Genomic DNA, 15732 nt, shown 5'->3' on the forward strand with positions numbered 1-15732 from the left:
AGGCAAACTCGAACACGACAATCGTTTCCCTGATTGCTCGCGCAGCGATCGAAGCCAGACTGCAAGCCTTTCACACGCTATTTTGGCCGCTGTAGACCACTTATTCTTGTACCATAAAGCTTTCGTTCCCGTTGTTCTCCCTCTGCCCCTCGTATACTATCGCTATATTCGCTTACCGCCAACATGAAGGCGTACAAACACTTTTCCGTGGCCGCGCTGGTCGCACTTGTTACAAGTGAGCGTTCTGTGCCTTCTCCCAAGACTCCTCCCGTGAACATCTCATCACTCAATACCGCCAACAAAAACATCTATCCAGCCAATATCACGATCACCAGCGGTGCCGAACCCGATCAACTCGTCCACACCTCGGCAACGAGCGATGCCGACTGGCAAAAGTCCGTATGCCGAGGCCGCAAACTCTTCCTCGCAATGACCCGAGACAGCGACCAAGGCACACGCTATATTGATCCCCTGACTACACCCTGGGACGGCGATCTTGAAGAGAAGATGGTGAGCTGGGGCTGGGACAATTGGCTCAAAGAAGACGGCTGGTGTGACTTCGATGGAGAGGGACTCACGCCGGCATTAAAAGGCCTGGGTATCAATGACACATCTGTCCAGAAAGGAGGCGAGAACACATGTTGGTCCGCGTTCCATAACGATGGTCCGGGTGTGCTTTTCGATCCGTATGGCCCTGATTACATCGATGATAGTGACGATGAGATGCTGGCCCGGGATGATCAGTATTATATGGATCCGAACGGGCATAAAAAGAGGGTAAGTCGAGTCATCGTGCCTGGCTGATCATTACACTAAACCACACATCATGGTCATCCAAGGAGCCCATCAACTGACGTGGCTTCTAGTGCACAGGTGCCCAATACACCTTTGGCATCAATATTCACGACGGTGTCCTATACTTCGTCTCACGTACAGGGCCCCTAGAAGCCGCAAAGAAGTTGTGGAAATATACGCCGCAAATCTCCGAACTTCCCGATCTCCGTGCGAGCTCCGATCTAGCATGGGGTATATGGAACAAACTATGCGGGCCTGACAACCTTGACGGTATCCGCAAGATTTTCAGTCTGTACATTACTAATGTAGAGACTTATGCTATTCTGGAAAGAGCGCTTGGTACGAAGAATATTGGTGAGGTGAAGAAGTGGCCTGGGACGGATTTTGACGCAAAATCAGAGGCGGGGTTGGCCATTCTTGGTAAGTTCTTACCCTTAGGGCGCACTGTATCGGTCATATTAACGGGACTTTGTTGACAGGCTCCGCAAATGGACGGGCAGGGGGCTACTTACTTGCTCAGCATAAGCGTCAGTTGGGCGGAAAAAAATACATCTCCAAGATGACTGTCTTCGAAAGTGACAGGGGAGACCAATCGCATGCGACCATTCTCTTTTGGATCGATGATGTCCCTTCGCCGCCGCCGGAGACATCGGAGCCTGACGATGAGAAGATGGATACAGGAGTTGGACGGGTAGAGCCGAAAGTTATTAGGAGGAGGGATCATGGAAGGAGTCTTACGAGACAACATTTGGTTTGGGTGAAATAGTGATGGAGGGTGCTGGATGGCGGGAGATGAGCTGGTTTTGTTACCATTGCTCTTGGCATGTACGAATCTGTGCAAACGAAGCCGTTTGGGTGGTGGTATATGTGTGTTTTGCACCGTCTAGATTACCGGTGTCTTTTAACAGGCGAAGAAAGGCTACAAACCTAGGATGACATTAAGTTGATTGTGTCCAAGAATTCTTGTTTGACCTTCGAAATGCATTGCAATGCATGAAGCATTATGTAACCTGAATACCTAGCTGACTGATTCTTGGAACCCTGCTACCCTCAGATGCAAGATGATAAGCTTACGAACACGCTTCTAACCCGATCAACCCTCGTGTCTATTCTAACTCTTGCTTTTCTGCCTAATCACATCTTTGCCCAGATCTTATGACTCCTCACAATGTTCTTCCCATCCTCCGATCGGTCTACCACTCGGTCTTCATCTACCAGATCACTTTTACCAGGCACAAAAGCATTTGTCTCGCCCATAACCTCATCCGGCGGTTGCGGTGCCGGATATGGCGCTGGTTTAACGACGAAACACAACCACGGCAAAATGCCAATCAGCCAAACTGGATTCGCCGGTGAACCCTGGAAGATATGTATACTAGAGACATATCTGTTGTGACCGAACTGAGGTTTGTGCTGCCCAAGAATGTAGCCCACTGCTACACCATTCGGTGACCCTAGAATGAACCTTTTAGTGCTGTACGATATCTTGCAGAAACATAAAGAGAGTGTAACATACCCAGTAAAGCCCAGTACTCAGAGGCTTCTCCAGCTACGAACTCAGTCCCTGGCCAAGGCGCAAGTGGTTGGCCATCCAGAGCCCTCAGAATGATTGCTTGAGTTTCCTTGTTGACAATACTGTGGGAGAAGATGTAGTTGATGTTACCCAGGTTGCCAGGACTCATCCTCTCCCACATGCCCCAGGCGATATCTGAACTCGACTTCAACGCCGGTAGCTCGTTTCTTGGAGCACTTTCAACTCCCCACAAAGTTTTAGCCGCAGATTCCGGTGACTTTCGGTTGAGCAAATGGATGACACCAGCTTGAGCATTTATGCCAATGGTGTAATAAGCGTTTGTTACCCTGTAGCTTACTCCATCAACGGTGTAGCGTTGTTGGTTTCTAGGTGGCATCTGGCCGTTCGGCTGCAGTTGGACGGCGGGTCCCTCTCTGTGGACATAAGAGAAACACTTGTTCGGCCCGCCATACTGGGCGCTTCCTGCGCCGATTCCCAGGGTGCGAAGGACTGCCTCAAACATAGGCTTCATTGTGAAGTCGCACAAGTCCTGGATGTCATCGTTTGCGCTGTTGTCTTTGTAACCCCAGGTCGTAAGTTCGTTTTCGAGTGTGCCAACCCAAGGACTGTTCAATGGAGTACCAAACCTAGCGGCGTTTACTGGATCGAGCGTATCCATTAGTTGGAGCTTCTGGCCGCGACAACCGCAAGTCTGCCATAGAAAGTCGTCAGCTGGCGCAACAGGTGCTCTTTTGACGATGCCACCGCTATCTTCAACGGCGAGACTGGAAGTATTGAGTAGAAATTCGCTTGAGGAATGCAGAGGGACCTCGCACACAACTAGGCCGAGTACGGCGAGATATGCAAGTAGGAAGGCTCGCATGTTGCAGAGCAGGGTCTGCTGATGGAAGTTGCGGCGAGAAATTGCACAGGAAAGGAAATAGGCAGTCTACGGAGAGAACGTGCTAGATTTGTTCACTCGGCTGATTGTCAAGCGAGAAAAGCTCCAATAGTTCGCCGTTTGCGATCAAAGTGAAGGCGAGCGGCCGAACTAGAACCTTTAGTGTAGCAAATAAAGCGAGCGTGCACAGACTCAGAACACCGCGAGAAACGCTCGACCTCCCACTATGACGAGGTATCATTTTGTATAAGCTGATCCGTCACGACCTATCTACATGCTGGGATCGAAGACATTCCTGGATATATAGTCTTCGAAGAATTGTGTAGCAACCGCGCGATCAAAGATTCATCCATAATTTGTGACTCCTCACAATGTTCTTTCCATCGCCGCTTCTCTTGACCAATTTACCTTCGTGTATATCTGTGAGGTCTCCCATACCAGAATCCGGATGCGGTAACCAAACCTCCACGGGATCCGTCGGTGCATCTGCCGGTGGAGAAGGCGCCCAGTCAACAGTGAAGAGCAGGTTGGGTACCTGCGAGAGCGGATTCCCACGAAACATGCGAATTGTCTTGACGCAGCGATTGCCGCCAATCTGTGCTTTGTGTTGAGCAAGAAAATACCCTACTGCTCTACCATTTGGGGATCCTAAACCAGAATGAATTGTTAGTCTTGTCCCAAATTCCAAGCAAAAGAGACCTTAAGTCAATCTTGCAGGTAAGTGCACAGTGAGAACGTACCCAGAAGTGCCATATACTGTGGGGAGTTTATCTCGACGTCAATTCCCGGCCAAACTGGCACTGCATCTAGCTCTTGTTCCCTTAGCACCCTATCGATGATTCTTCGCGTATCGTCGTTGGTAACCAACATAGATACAAAGCCATGGATATCCGCCAGCTTGTCACCGCTTACTCGATTCCAGAATCCCCATGCTAAGTCTGAACTCGCACGCAAAGCTGGCAACTCATCTGAAGGAACTGGATCTCCATCACGTATGCCCCATAGTGAGCGGGCTTCCATTCCGGCAGAACCGCGGCGAAGGAAGAAGATCAGACCAGCTTGCGGGTTGATGATGATGGTGGCATAAGCCTCTGTTACCTAGATGCAGGAAGGTGTCAGCACAGGGTGCGGAAACTGCAGCAGGACTAGATGCATTATCTTACCCTGTATCTCCGGCCATTTGTAGTATAATACTGATCTTCGCGGGGTGGTAGTCTTCCATTTGGATCCTTTTCCACGATATCGCTATCGCCGTGTTCAACGGAGAAACAATGGTTTGGCCCGCCGTGAAGAGAATTTATTTTGGAGATTCCTAGCGCATCGAGCATTGGCTGAATTGCGCCGATTTCACACTCGGTATCGGGATTGCTAGTATCTTCTTTGTAACCCCATGCCGCGAGTTCGTGCTTCATATCGCCATCCCATTGAGATGTCAAGGGATTCACGAACCGAATGGCTTCCGGCGGGTTTTGGGTAGACGCAAACATTAGTTTTGCTCCTCGACATTGTGAATCAAACCAGAGCTGATCATTAGCAGGGTTTGTGTATCCGTCGTCGTCGTCATCGTCAGAGTCGTCATAGTCAGAGTCTGTATCGCCTCTCACGGTAAGGTTTTGGTTCTCGAAGATCTTGTCCTTGATAGTGGTAACTGCCTTGACGTTGACAAGATTTCGCAGAGTCTTAGTCGCGCCGAGCGCGATAAGACTCGCGAAGAAGATGGTACGGAAGAGCTTCATGATATCACTCCAAGTACTGTAGATTAGTCTGTGAGTTAGGGCAGGCAAGAAGAAGAAGGCACGGAGGTGGTGGCAGTTATAGCCTTCACTGGACAAGCAAATGGCGCTAGTTGTTTCAGGCAGAAGTGAGAATTCAAAGTGAGTATGATGATTCGGGCTGAGCGCGAAGCTGTTAACTGCAGATTTAGGTGTGTGTGCACGTGTGTGTTCGAAGTGAGAGTGAGTGTAAAAGAAGCGTAAAGGTGTTAAGGTAGGCGCGCTGGAGCAACGAGGCGCCAAACAGGCATCGATCGACGTTATCCAGCCATCTTACAAACGCCTTCGCATCAAAACTTTACCCGGATCTTATGTATCCTAACCAAATCTTTCTCTTTCATACTCTTTCCTACTACCTTACTCTCTTCCATCAGAGAATCAGGAGTGTCATCCGGGTTCGGCATCGGTGGAGTGTGCTTGTCAACATAAAAGATTATGGAAGCCTCGCCATAAAAGTTCTCGCCATCTTGGAATACCTTGATCTTCGAAATAAAATTGGGGCCGCCAAGTTGTCTCTTATGCTGGAGAAGAAAGTAACCAGCGCCCAAGCCGTTTGGCGAACCTGGAAGACGCCAGAGTGAGTTTCATTCTGATTTAGGAGAATAGAATTGGAGCTCGAAAAGGTGAAATGGAGGAAAGGAACATACCAATAAGTGCGAGAGCAGCTTCAGCTTGGGCCTCGTCACTTGACCCTACAGTAAAATCCGTCCCAGGCCACTTCCGTACTTCAAATTCCCCCATAGCTCGCAGGGCTTTTGGTATAATGACACCCCTGGTATCATCGTTGATGATTTCAAGAGACATGATCATCTTGATCCTCGGATCGCCTTCGAACCTGTTCCACAACCCCCAAGCTAAGTCAGAACTAGCGCGAAGTTTGGGCAATTCGGCTTTGTCGATCTGGTCTTGCTTGATACCCCATAGCTTCTCGGCCGCTTTCTCAGGTGATTGGCGGTTCAGGAAGTAAACGATTCCGTCGTTGCGATTAATGCCAATCTTACTGTAGGCGCCGGTGACCTGTCGTGTTATCAGAATTGGCCTGTTAGACATCAAGTCGATAGAGCTATATGTGTCTAACCCTGTAAATTTTCCCATCCGCCTCATAACGCTGCTCCGACAGCGGGGGCATCTTCCCATTCTTGTCCAGGATGACCGTCGGTCCAAAGCCATGCTTTAAATAGAAACAATGGTTCGGCCCGCCCATACTCGCCGAACGCGGGTTGACACCGAGAGCATTAAAAGCCCTTTTCATTTCGTATTCTGGTCCAGCGAAGTCGCATGATTCGTCAACCTCTGCGTGACGATCGTCGTCGTCGAGATACCCCCATTTCCTCAGCTCAGGCTCTAAATCGCCGTCCCATGGGCTCTCCGTATAGGGCCATTCCAACATCACCGTTGAGTCTTCTTCTCGTAGGGAAGTGGCTCTGAGAAGCGCTGCGCCACGACAATACGCTTTGTGCCATACCGCGTCAGGATCTGGAGTAGATGGATCTGGAGAAGATGGGTTTCCGCCAACGTCAAGTGTCGGATCAGCGGCGTCAATCAAGAGTTTTGCGCTTGAATTGACGAACGTGAGATCTTGACGTGGCTCTGGTCCAGGCGCGATTCTGCCCGTAACTGAAGCAAGGAGATTGATAAGACAACACACGAGTAACAACTGCATAATGAATGGGAAGTACGAGTAATGATATCGGGTATAGATGAAAAAGCTGTGTTAGAGTTAGGTCAGTACGCCAGATTAAAATAAACTGCAGGCCCCCACGGCTGAGACCGAACCAAAATGCCTTGACGCAACACGACGAACAGAATGGTTGAATCCGCAAACAAGTGAGGGTGAAAGCCAATGTGGGCAATTAACCCCGCACGAGACCTATACCATTAGGCACCCCACTTCTTCTGCAATGCCTGAACCTGCGTCGCGTTCACGCCCAGCACACTCCCGTGCCTTAGGTTCTGAGGCCAGGCACTTCGGTCACTCGCCGTCCATTTCCCACCCCTTACGTCAGTACTCTCGTAAGGTCTATATCCATCTGCTCCGTAGAAGTCGAGCAACAGGTGTGCCTTGCCAGCAACTTGATTATCCCAGTAAGGCGCTGGACCCTCTACACCCGACGCGATGATAGCGTTGGCACCTGCAGGCCTAGACCAAGTACCAAACAGTCCATTGGTGGAGATCTCAGTGAAAACGGTCTTTGCACTTTCATCTTTCAAAAAGCGCGCGTATGCGTTGTTTCCTAGGGCGAGAAACTCCTGGTCAATGATATTGGTAGGTGATCGGTTGATGTAGTCCTGGGGCGCACTAAAGGTCTTGAAGTCTTTGGTGTATGCGTAGCGAATTCGAATCGATGAAGGCGCACCTGTATGTTGCGGGTCGGAAGTGGGATAAAATTTGCTAGCCCAGTGAACGAAGTATTGGCCTTTGGCTTGGTCCCAGATAGCACTAGGTGCCCATACCATACCAGCTGTGGAGTCTTCGACAGTGACGAGACGTTCGTTGGTCCATGTTACAAGGTCGGTAGACTCCCAGACGAAGATTCCGCGAGAGCCGGTACGTTGAGATGCATCCCATGTTGTCTTGCCGATGTTCAGATCTGTGCCAATGATGTACCACTTCTTGCCAGCTTCAGCTGCTCCACCGGATATGATAGCCGGGTCTGAACGTAGGTGTACGCAGTCAGTACATGTCTCACATGCAGTTCGTACAAGGACACTTACCACGGACGCCCAGGGTACCCTTGGTGGGGTTTATGACAGCTTGACCCTTGTTCAAGGCGGTCATGGAGTTGGCGTTGTTGCCATTAGAAAGGTAGAAGTAGACGGAGGGTTTGTCGCCGAGGAAAAATACGCCAAGGTAGTTTGTGAGGGACGAATCGGCACGTGGCGCAAGGTCGTATCTTGAAAAGTCGAGGGTTTGAGATGGAAGAGCAAGGATGCTAGGAAGCAGAGTACATAGTGTCAGGAGACGCATCGTGAGAGGAGCTCAGTGAGTCTGAAGGTAACGGACAGGTGAGCGAATGTAACGATAATTTATGGGAATTTGTATGACATGTGTCCATTTAGCGTTGCCACGCATTCTGTGTAAAGTACGATGTCACGAGCATTCCGCAACGGCTGTTCCTCCCGGAAAGGCAAGGTACCCAGGCCTCGGTGGATTTTAGGAGCATCAAGCCAGGAAGGTGAAGACACGTGCGGGGAAAATTCGTCACTACTTCAATGAATCCCGGTTTGGTAGGCGGATGTGGGGTTAGATTAACGTTGTATACGAAGGATGTGATATTTCTCCGGCGCTACCGATTTCCAAGGCGCTACATGAGCAGCCTCGGTAGTTCGGCCAAATGCAATGCCATACCAATAGTGCTCGATCAACTACAATAATAAGCTCCTGAAACTTTTGTGGTTGGTTACCGACGCGACTAACCATGTTCTGGGGTACAGGAGGTCCTAGCGGCTTTCCAGATGATGGACCTATATTGCAAGGACGGAGCCTGACTTTGGAAGCATGGGATACAGTCCAGCACGGTGTTATGGCTTGAGTGCCTCGCTTGCTATCATCAAAATGCTTGGGATTGTCTTTCCCGGCGTATCTCAGTCATCATCGCTGTCGTAACCAGCTACAAGCATGGTCGATAGTTTTGAAGGTGGCGCAGCAGCTTTGACCTGAGGCGCAGGTGCCGGTGCAGGCGTCTTCTTCTTGATGCCCAGTGCAGCGCTGAAGTCCTTCTTTTCCTTCGGCTTCTTGGTAAAAGTTGTGACCACAGGTGCCTCGGCTGGCGCGTCGAACATGTCTTCATCGATCGTTTCCTCCCCGATATCAGGCATGCTCCGATTTGCGAAAGCTTGTCGTGCAGCCTCTGCGTCTTCTTCCTCTTGCTTCTTCCGTCGTTCGTCGGCAGCATCGGGCTGGACGTCGGTTCTTGTGCCTTCGCGGTCTGCCTTCTCCAGTCTTGCATTTCTCGACCGGATTTCGTCTAGTGCATCTGCAATGGCCATCTCCGTCTTCGCATCGATGACCTTTGTTTCGAGTTCCTTCATCGCATCGCGCTCTGCCTCCTCTCTTTCTATGCGGTCCAAACGCTCTTCTTCGGTCTCCTCGTTGAGCTTAGCCTCCCTCCATGGCTCAAAGTTCCTCTTTGCGCCACGCTCGCATTCGTAGTCCATGTTCTTGGGGTCGGTCTTGAAGGTGATCTCGCCGGAGCATCGCGTGCATCGAATGTAGAAGCGGAATATAGCAATGTTGTAGTACTTTTCATCCGTCGTCTCTTTGCGCGCGTTGAACTTGCGCCCTTTGTAGATGAACTCGCCGCAGTGGGTACACTTCATGGAGAAAGGGGCCATAAGGCGAACCGTCATCAGCTTAGGACCGGCATTCTTGGGACCGCGTTGACGCGTGATCTTCGAAGGGTCGAAGTCTGGCGGGTAGTACTTGGTGAGCACTTTTCGTTCAGACATGGCGGCGGATTATGCGCAGTCGGCGTTGGTGGAGTGTTTGGGACAGCAGGCTTAGAATACAGACAGCGCTTTGCGTTGGGTGAATGAGGGTGTCGCGTGATATGGTCGAGATGTCGTAATGGGTGTTGAGTGTCGGAGATCACGTCTGGGTGAAGGCAACCTAAGAGTGGAACTTCTGGCTGACTAAGGCGGCCCGCTGCTGCAGGAACCCCGCAAACATGTGCTCTCGCGTCAAGCAGGCGCGACCCTGGCACCAACACCGCGCAGCCGCCAACTGCAACCTCGACTGGAGACACGGTTTTGAAGAAACATACTGATCTGGCTAGATAAACTCTATTCGATGCGATAGCAACGTTATGGAGAAATATCTTCGTGAGTGGCGCCAAGAAGCCCTCAATCGCTGCCAATACGACACAGCCATCTTTGTCGCAGACAAACTGCTGGCCCTGACAGGTATGCTCTGCCGCACACATGGACCAGCGCATGCTAACAGGGTATCATAGACGATGATCAAGATGCATTCTGGCTAGCTCAGGTACACTTCACCACCGGCAACTACAACAGGACACAATCACTCCTGGCACGCGGAAACCTCGTCGAGCGTACTCCCCAATGTCGATACCTCGCCGCGCATTGCTCCCTCAAGCTAGGGAAATTGGAAGATGCACTGAACATACTGGGCGACAAAAACCCGACTCATCTGATCTCAGCACCAGGCAATACGCGTACCAAATTGCGGCATGTCGACGTCAACACAAGGGCAGGCGCAAGACAGAACAAGAATGGCTCGCGCAACGAGCGTTTACCTACGAGCGAGGAGCGTGATCGAGAAGATGTCAACAACATCAAGTCGGAAGCAGGCATGTGCTACTTAAGAGGCGTATGCTATGCAAAGCAAAATTCCTTCGATCGGGCCAAGGAATGCTACAAGACGGCGGTGCAGATTGATGTGCAATGCTTCGAAGCATTCGATGCTCTGATGTCGAACTCACTCATGGCACCTGAGGAGGAGTGGAAGTTCCTAGAATCGCTCAACTTTGACACCATCAACGTCGCCAATAACCCTTCGCTGTCGCAGGAGGCGGCGTCCTTCACCAAGACGCTCTACACCACACGGTTATCCAAGTACACCAGACCAGAGGAGTTTGCGAACGCGACCGAGACGCTCACGACTCACTACAATCTTGGCGAGAATCCTGATATCGTTCTCTCTAAAGCCGACCTTATGTTCACCCTCTGTCGCTTCCGCGATACCCTTGCACTCACATCGGCTGTCCTCGCCAACGATAAGTACAACTTCAACATCATGCCTATACACATAGCGTCCTTGCATGAGCTCGGCGAAAAGAACACTCTGTTCTTGCTTGCGCACGAACTTGCCGACACGAATCCCTCAGAACCATGCGCATGGTTCGCTGTCGGTACCTACTATCTCGCCATCGGTCGCATAGCCGAAGCACGCCGCTACTTTTCCAAGTCTTCGATGATGGATCCGCACTTCGGCCCTGCCTGGATAGGTTTCGCGCATACCTTTGCTGCAGAAGGAGAACATGACCAAGCTATCTCCGCTTACTCCACGGCCGCACGCCTCTTCCAGGGCTCGCATCTCCCACAGCTCTTCCTCGGTATGCAAAACCTCCAGTTGAACAACCTCAGCCTGTCAAGAGAATACTTGAAGACGTCATATGATCTGTGCGAGAACGATCCTTGCCTTCTTAACGAGATGGGCGTTGTCTACTTCCACGAAGGACAGCTACTAGACGCTATACAATTCTTTCGTCGCGCACTAGCCTTCTCAGAACAAAACGAAGCAGATCCAGATGCATGGATACCCACACGAATAAACCTTGCCCACGCACTTCGGAAGTGTGACCAGTTCAACGAAGCACTTGCGACGTTCGACGAGGTACTCCGCCATGGCATGAAGGATCCTAGTGTCTTCACCGCAAAAGCACTAGTCCTTCTAAATCTCCACCGGAATTGGGATGCCATCGTCACTCTGCACGAAGCCCTCGCCGTCTCTCCTCAAGACCCCATGGCCACTGATCTCCTCAATCGCGCGCTGGAAATCAACGAGTCGGAAAGTGGGCTTCTCGAAAATGGACAAGCGGCAGGGTCAGAAATGGCAGAAGACGCGGATGAAAACGAAGAGATTGAAGAGCTAGAACGAAGAATGAATGGCAAGCTACGTGAAATTGAACAGAATCGGGCTGCAGGTAGGCGAGGTCGCAGGAGACGACATGCGCAAGGGGTAGCAGATGAGGATCTCAGTGCATTCGGGGAAAGCATGGTGGTCGACTCGGATGAGGGCTAATGTTTGCGAGCTAGATCTTGGTATGCAACCAACAACCGTGGGTTTGGATATCCTTCACCTGCGATAAAGGTACTATGCGATCCTAGTAGCATAGTTAGGCGTCAAACGGGCTTTGGATTATGGCATAGCGTGGAGTGAGCGGGTTGTGCCAACGTATTTTTTGCATGACAGATACCATATCACAGGCGTTCTTTCCTTCTCTAAGTACACTTTGTCTTCTCATTTCCATTGTATAATTCATGAAGCGGATGCATCATTTTACCTCATCACAATCAGTCAGTACTCGTCTGCAGCATGAAGGCATTGACTCACAGGGTTGATCGACAACGAAAGTGTATCAGTCTAAACCTTCAGAGGGCGATCTCCTTTCTGTACAGAAATACCAAGATAGATCTAATCGAGCTAGTCAGTCGACTAGCATACGTGAAGGCAGCGCTGTCTGTTCCGCACTTTTGGTATATCCCCATCTGTGCATAACCGTTTCAATCTTCTTTCTCGTAGTTTTCCTTGCAGCCTCCCTACTCTTTCCGCCCTTCAACAAGGTATCATACTCGGTGTGTCTGTGACGCACATGCGCAATTACAGCTAGTAAAACTTTCCGTGGTAATGACATCGAGCTTGTTCGACCGACTCTACCGGAATGTTTCCTGAAGCCATGCTTAAGTATTGTTTCCTTTTCTGCCGCCGGCATCTTCGAAAACTGGGAGTCTATTTCGGCTGCTGCTCTAGCAATATCAGTGGCATCGCGCTGTGCGGTTGCAGCGCGACGCGTAGGGAGCGTTCGTTTCGCCTGAGTATGGACTTTGTGCAAGATATTCAAGGGCACACGTATACCCGTAGTTTGTTTCTTGTCGACAACGATATATAACGAGCGACCTTCTTCATGAGTGAGTTTGCGGCAGTGGAGTGTCTTGTACCGGTCGCCTTTCGGAAGGAATCCGTACGCCTTTGGCATTGGTGTTTTCGGTGTGACCTCAATCTCTTGACGCATGGCTGTGGCTGAAGTCGTGGTTGTTCTAGTGTGGAGATCAAAGGTGCATGGTTTGCGTCCATTTGGGCGAGCGAGTGTCATACAATGCGCAACGACGCCATTGTCCTGTTCGTATCACTTCGCACGCCCACGCAAAATGAATGCAAACAAAGGGGCCATAAAGCTTTGATGTTATGAGAGAACGCGTCAAGACGCGTCGACACGTGAATAAACAGCATGCTTACGTCATTGACGCCATTTTGCGCTAGGCTCGAACAAGCGAGCGCATGTGACAACGTCTTCATCCATGCGCCGAACTACATTTCGCAACCCTGTACTTCGTGCCTTTCATCGTCTCATTCCTGCCGCGTCGACACATCTCTCTGCAGTACTTCCAGCGCGTCAATACATGGCTGGAGATAATGGTCGTCCTCCCCCGCGGTTCCGGATCCATCGGCACCCAAAGTGCTAAGTTTGGCACTCAGGAGCGTTGGTCCCACCAGCGATCACCAATCCGCGACACAGCTGAGGCTTACCCGACTCCACAACAGCCACGACCGGCATGATGACGACGCCTCAGTGGCTCACCTATAAAATCCCCAGCCACACTTATGGACCCTTACTCTTCACAACCCCAATATCTATCCTTGTTTTTGGGTCGTTCTAAGCCATTCTGGTCATGCAAATTAGACCCTTGAAGAGATCGGATACGACACTCAGCGACGATACTGAGCTTACGAACATCACATACAACGACAAGTATGTTGTCGTATACGACTTTTGCAACGTTGGTATGTTACGCGATTGATCTTATGAAGCGGCTAGCTGATAACGATCAGATGATGATGTCGCCATTGCAGAATGCAAGACGCTATTGCATGATTTAGAGGGTGCAGGCCTTCACACCGAAGTACGCCCTGGATATGATCAGACACTGCTAGTATTTGTGCAAGCGCCTAGAGATCTACTTGGTAACACCGTCTACAAGTCACGGTAGGTTAAGCTCTCCTATGGAGTTCCCATCTCAGGATGAAACATACTAAGCTCTTTCGTAGAGTCAAAGATTGGCTGTATGGCATCACGAAAAATCATCCAGGAGGCACCGCAAAGACTGTCGTTACCGCAGCTTTCGAAGCCGAAGACCTACTGTCTATGTACCATCTCGTCAACTGGCGCAAGGAGCTAGGAGGCGCAGGTATCACACCCGGATTCCCTCCTTGGGAGAATGTGACGTCCATCTTCCCATTACACAACCAAGGTGCGAACCGCGCATTACTAGCGCATCTCAGCACGCGTGTGTTCTTGGAACCTGCCGACTTGGACCGCATCCGTGATCTATGGGGCGCCAAAGTTGCCTTCTACTTCGCTTTCATTCAAACATACTTTCGTTCTCTAGTATTCCCATGTGCTGCGGGGATATTTGCCTGGGCGTTCTTGCCGAAATACTCTCTCCTCTTCGCAATGCTCATTGGTGTCTGGTGCACAGTGTTCTTGGAGTACTGGAAGATCAAGCAGACTGATCTTGCAATCCGTTGGAACGTGCGAGGAGTAGGCGACCTGAAGGTTAATCGCCCGCAGTTCCGCTACGAGCAAGAGATCATCGACTCAGCTGGGAGGGTTCGACATGTCTTCCCGAGATGGAAGAGGATTGCGCGACAGTTAGTCGTCATACCATTTGTGCTCATCAGTACTCTGCTGCTCGGCATCCTCATTGCTTTCGTCTTCACTATTGAAACCTTCATTGGAGAAGCGTACGAAGGACCCTACAAGTTCTATCTGGTAAGTATCTTACAAATTGTTACTATGAAACGATACTAATCGTGATCTAGGAATACCTCCCTACCGTTCTTCTCGCTGTCTTCTTGCCATATGCCACCAGCTTTCTGGAAGACATTGCTACTGCTCTAACAGAATACGAAAATCATCGAACAGCTGACCATTACGAAATGTCATTGACGCAGAAGATCTTCGTGCTCAACTCGATCACCAACTATCTGCCGATCCTCCTTACGGCTTTCGTATACGTACCTTTTGGTGGAAAAGTCGTACCATTATTGCAACATGTTATCGATGCGGTACTAGGCGCGCAAAGTAGATCCAAGATGGTGTTCAGGGCCGATCCTGACCGGCTGCGCAATGAAGTCATAGCGCTCACCGTAACTGGCCAGGTCTCGGGCGCAGTAGAGGAGCTCGCGCTACCCTGGCTGAAGACGCAACTGAAGCAATGGTGGCGTGACCGACAAGCCACCCGGACACAAAACCGCAGCAGCGACTCATACGAGAGACCAACTGAAGAGGACCCTGCGGAATCTCGCTTCCTACGCCGCACAAGGAGGCAGGCATTGAGGCCATCATACAATGTTCAAGACGATATTGCGGAGATGGTCATTCAATTTGGCTACCTCGCGCTGTTTAGTCCCGTATGGCCTCTGGTACCAATCGGCTTCTTCATCAACAATTGGATCGAGCTACGATCCGATTTTCTCAAGATATGTGTCGAACATCAGCGTCCTCATCCAACACGTAGCGACGGTATCGGGCCATGGGTGGCTAGCCTAGAGTCGTTGACATGGCTGGGTAGTGTCAGCAGTGCCGCCATCGTACACATGTTCGGCACCCAGCGCTTTCTTGGCGAGTATCTGGGTTTGAGCACATGGGCCAGTTTGCCAGTCACCATACTCATTTCGGAGCACATCTTCATGGGCTTCAGGGCGGCTGTACGGTTCGCGCTATCAAGGATAGGTTCGGAGCAAACTCGGAAAGAAAGGGCTGAGCGATACGCGAAGAGAAAGAAGCATCTGGACGAGCTTGAGGCATCTGCAGAGAAGAAGTCGCATCTCGATGTGACGGAGCGAGAGAGACGAAAGAGTGTTCGAATTAACGCGGCTGATATCTTCTGGACCAAACAAGCCGATATGGGCGCAAGTGCGGATGCTGGTGTCAGTATCATCAAGGCGTTAAAGAGCGCGCAGAAGGAGAGTGTCCTCACTGGCCGAGAAAACAAGATTGACTGAAGTG

The 15732-nt window shown here is 50.6% G+C and overlaps 9 protein-coding genes across 9 annotated transcripts; 3 read left to right on the forward strand and 6 right to left on the reverse strand.

The window, feature by feature from the left end:
- Positions 1-183: 183 nt before the first annotated feature.
- On the forward strand, positions 184-1561 carry ALTATR162_LOCUS5615 (uncharacterized protein; the record flags this gene model as incomplete). The annotated part of the gene is made up of 3 exons (XM_043313234.1): positions 184-777; positions 867-1215; positions 1275-1561. 3 exons carry the CDS (start codon positions 184-186, stop codon positions 1559-1561), a joined length of 1230 nt encoding a protein of 409 aa, XP_043169169.1.
- Positions 1562-1929: 368 nt separating this feature from the next.
- ALTATR162_LOCUS5616 (uncharacterized protein) lies at positions 1930-3191 on the reverse strand (the record flags this gene model as incomplete). Its single annotated transcript, XM_043313235.1, has 2 exons — positions 1930-2249; positions 2312-3191. The coding sequence occupies 2 exons, from the start codon at positions 3189-3191 to the stop codon at positions 1930-1932; spliced, it is 1200 nt and encodes a 399-aa protein (XP_043169170.1).
- A 355-nt stretch (positions 3192-3546) lies between these two features.
- On the reverse strand, positions 3547-4945 carry ALTATR162_LOCUS5617 (uncharacterized protein; the record flags this gene model as incomplete). Its single annotated transcript, XM_043313236.1, has 3 exons — positions 3547-3804; positions 4122-4307; positions 4373-4945. The coding sequence occupies 3 exons, from the start codon at positions 4943-4945 to the stop codon at positions 3547-3549; spliced, it is 1017 nt and encodes a 338-aa protein (XP_043169171.1).
- A 326-nt stretch (positions 4946-5271) lies between these two features.
- On the reverse strand, positions 5272-6644 carry ALTATR162_LOCUS5618 (uncharacterized protein; the record flags this gene model as incomplete). The annotated part of the gene is made up of 3 exons (XM_043313237.1): positions 5272-5543; positions 5629-5998; positions 6060-6644. 3 exons carry the CDS (start codon positions 6642-6644, stop codon positions 5272-5274), a joined length of 1227 nt encoding a protein of 408 aa, XP_043169172.1.
- Positions 6645-6859: 215 nt separating this feature from the next.
- ALTATR162_LOCUS5619 (uncharacterized protein) lies at positions 6860-7949 on the reverse strand (the record flags this gene model as incomplete). Its single annotated transcript, XM_043313238.1, has 2 exons — positions 6860-7635; positions 7697-7949. The coding sequence occupies 2 exons, from the start codon at positions 7947-7949 to the stop codon at positions 6860-6862; spliced, it is 1029 nt and encodes a 342-aa protein (XP_043169173.1).
- Positions 7950-8566: 617 nt separating this feature from the next.
- ALTATR162_LOCUS5620 (uncharacterized protein) lies at positions 8567-9430 on the reverse strand (the record flags this gene model as incomplete). The annotated part of the gene is made up of 1 exon (XM_043313239.1): positions 8567-9430. One exon carries the CDS (start codon positions 9428-9430, stop codon positions 8567-8569), a length of 864 nt encoding a protein of 287 aa, XP_043169174.1.
- A 356-nt stretch (positions 9431-9786) lies between these two features.
- Positions 9787-11744, forward strand: ALTATR162_LOCUS5621 (uncharacterized protein; the record flags this gene model as incomplete). The annotated part of the gene is made up of 2 exons (XM_043313240.1): positions 9787-9883; positions 9934-11744. The coding sequence occupies 2 exons, from the start codon at positions 9787-9789 to the stop codon at positions 11742-11744; spliced, it is 1908 nt and encodes a 635-aa protein (XP_043169175.1).
- Positions 11745-12081: 337 nt separating this feature from the next.
- ALTATR162_LOCUS5622 (uncharacterized protein) lies at positions 12082-12735 on the reverse strand (the record flags this gene model as incomplete). Its single annotated transcript, XM_043313241.1, has 2 exons — positions 12082-12137; positions 12195-12735. 2 exons carry the CDS (start codon positions 12733-12735, stop codon positions 12082-12084), a joined length of 597 nt encoding a protein of 198 aa, XP_043169176.1.
- Positions 12736-13393: 658 nt separating this feature from the next.
- On the forward strand, positions 13394-15728 carry ALTATR162_LOCUS5623 (uncharacterized protein; the record flags this gene model as incomplete). The annotated part of the gene is made up of 4 exons (XM_043313242.1): positions 13394-13505; positions 13554-13707; positions 13770-14493; positions 14544-15728. 4 exons carry the CDS (start codon positions 13394-13396, stop codon positions 15726-15728), a joined length of 2175 nt encoding a protein of 724 aa, XP_043169177.1.
- Between the last annotated feature and the right edge of the window lie 4 nt (positions 15729-15732).

The sequence above is a fragment of the Alternaria atra genome (assembly GCF_907166805.1).
Source record: "Alternaria atra isolate CS162 genome assembly, contig: 25, whole genome shotgun sequence".
Classification (NCBI taxonomy): Eukaryota; Fungi; Ascomycota; class Dothideomycetes; order Pleosporales; family Pleosporaceae; genus Alternaria; species Alternaria atra.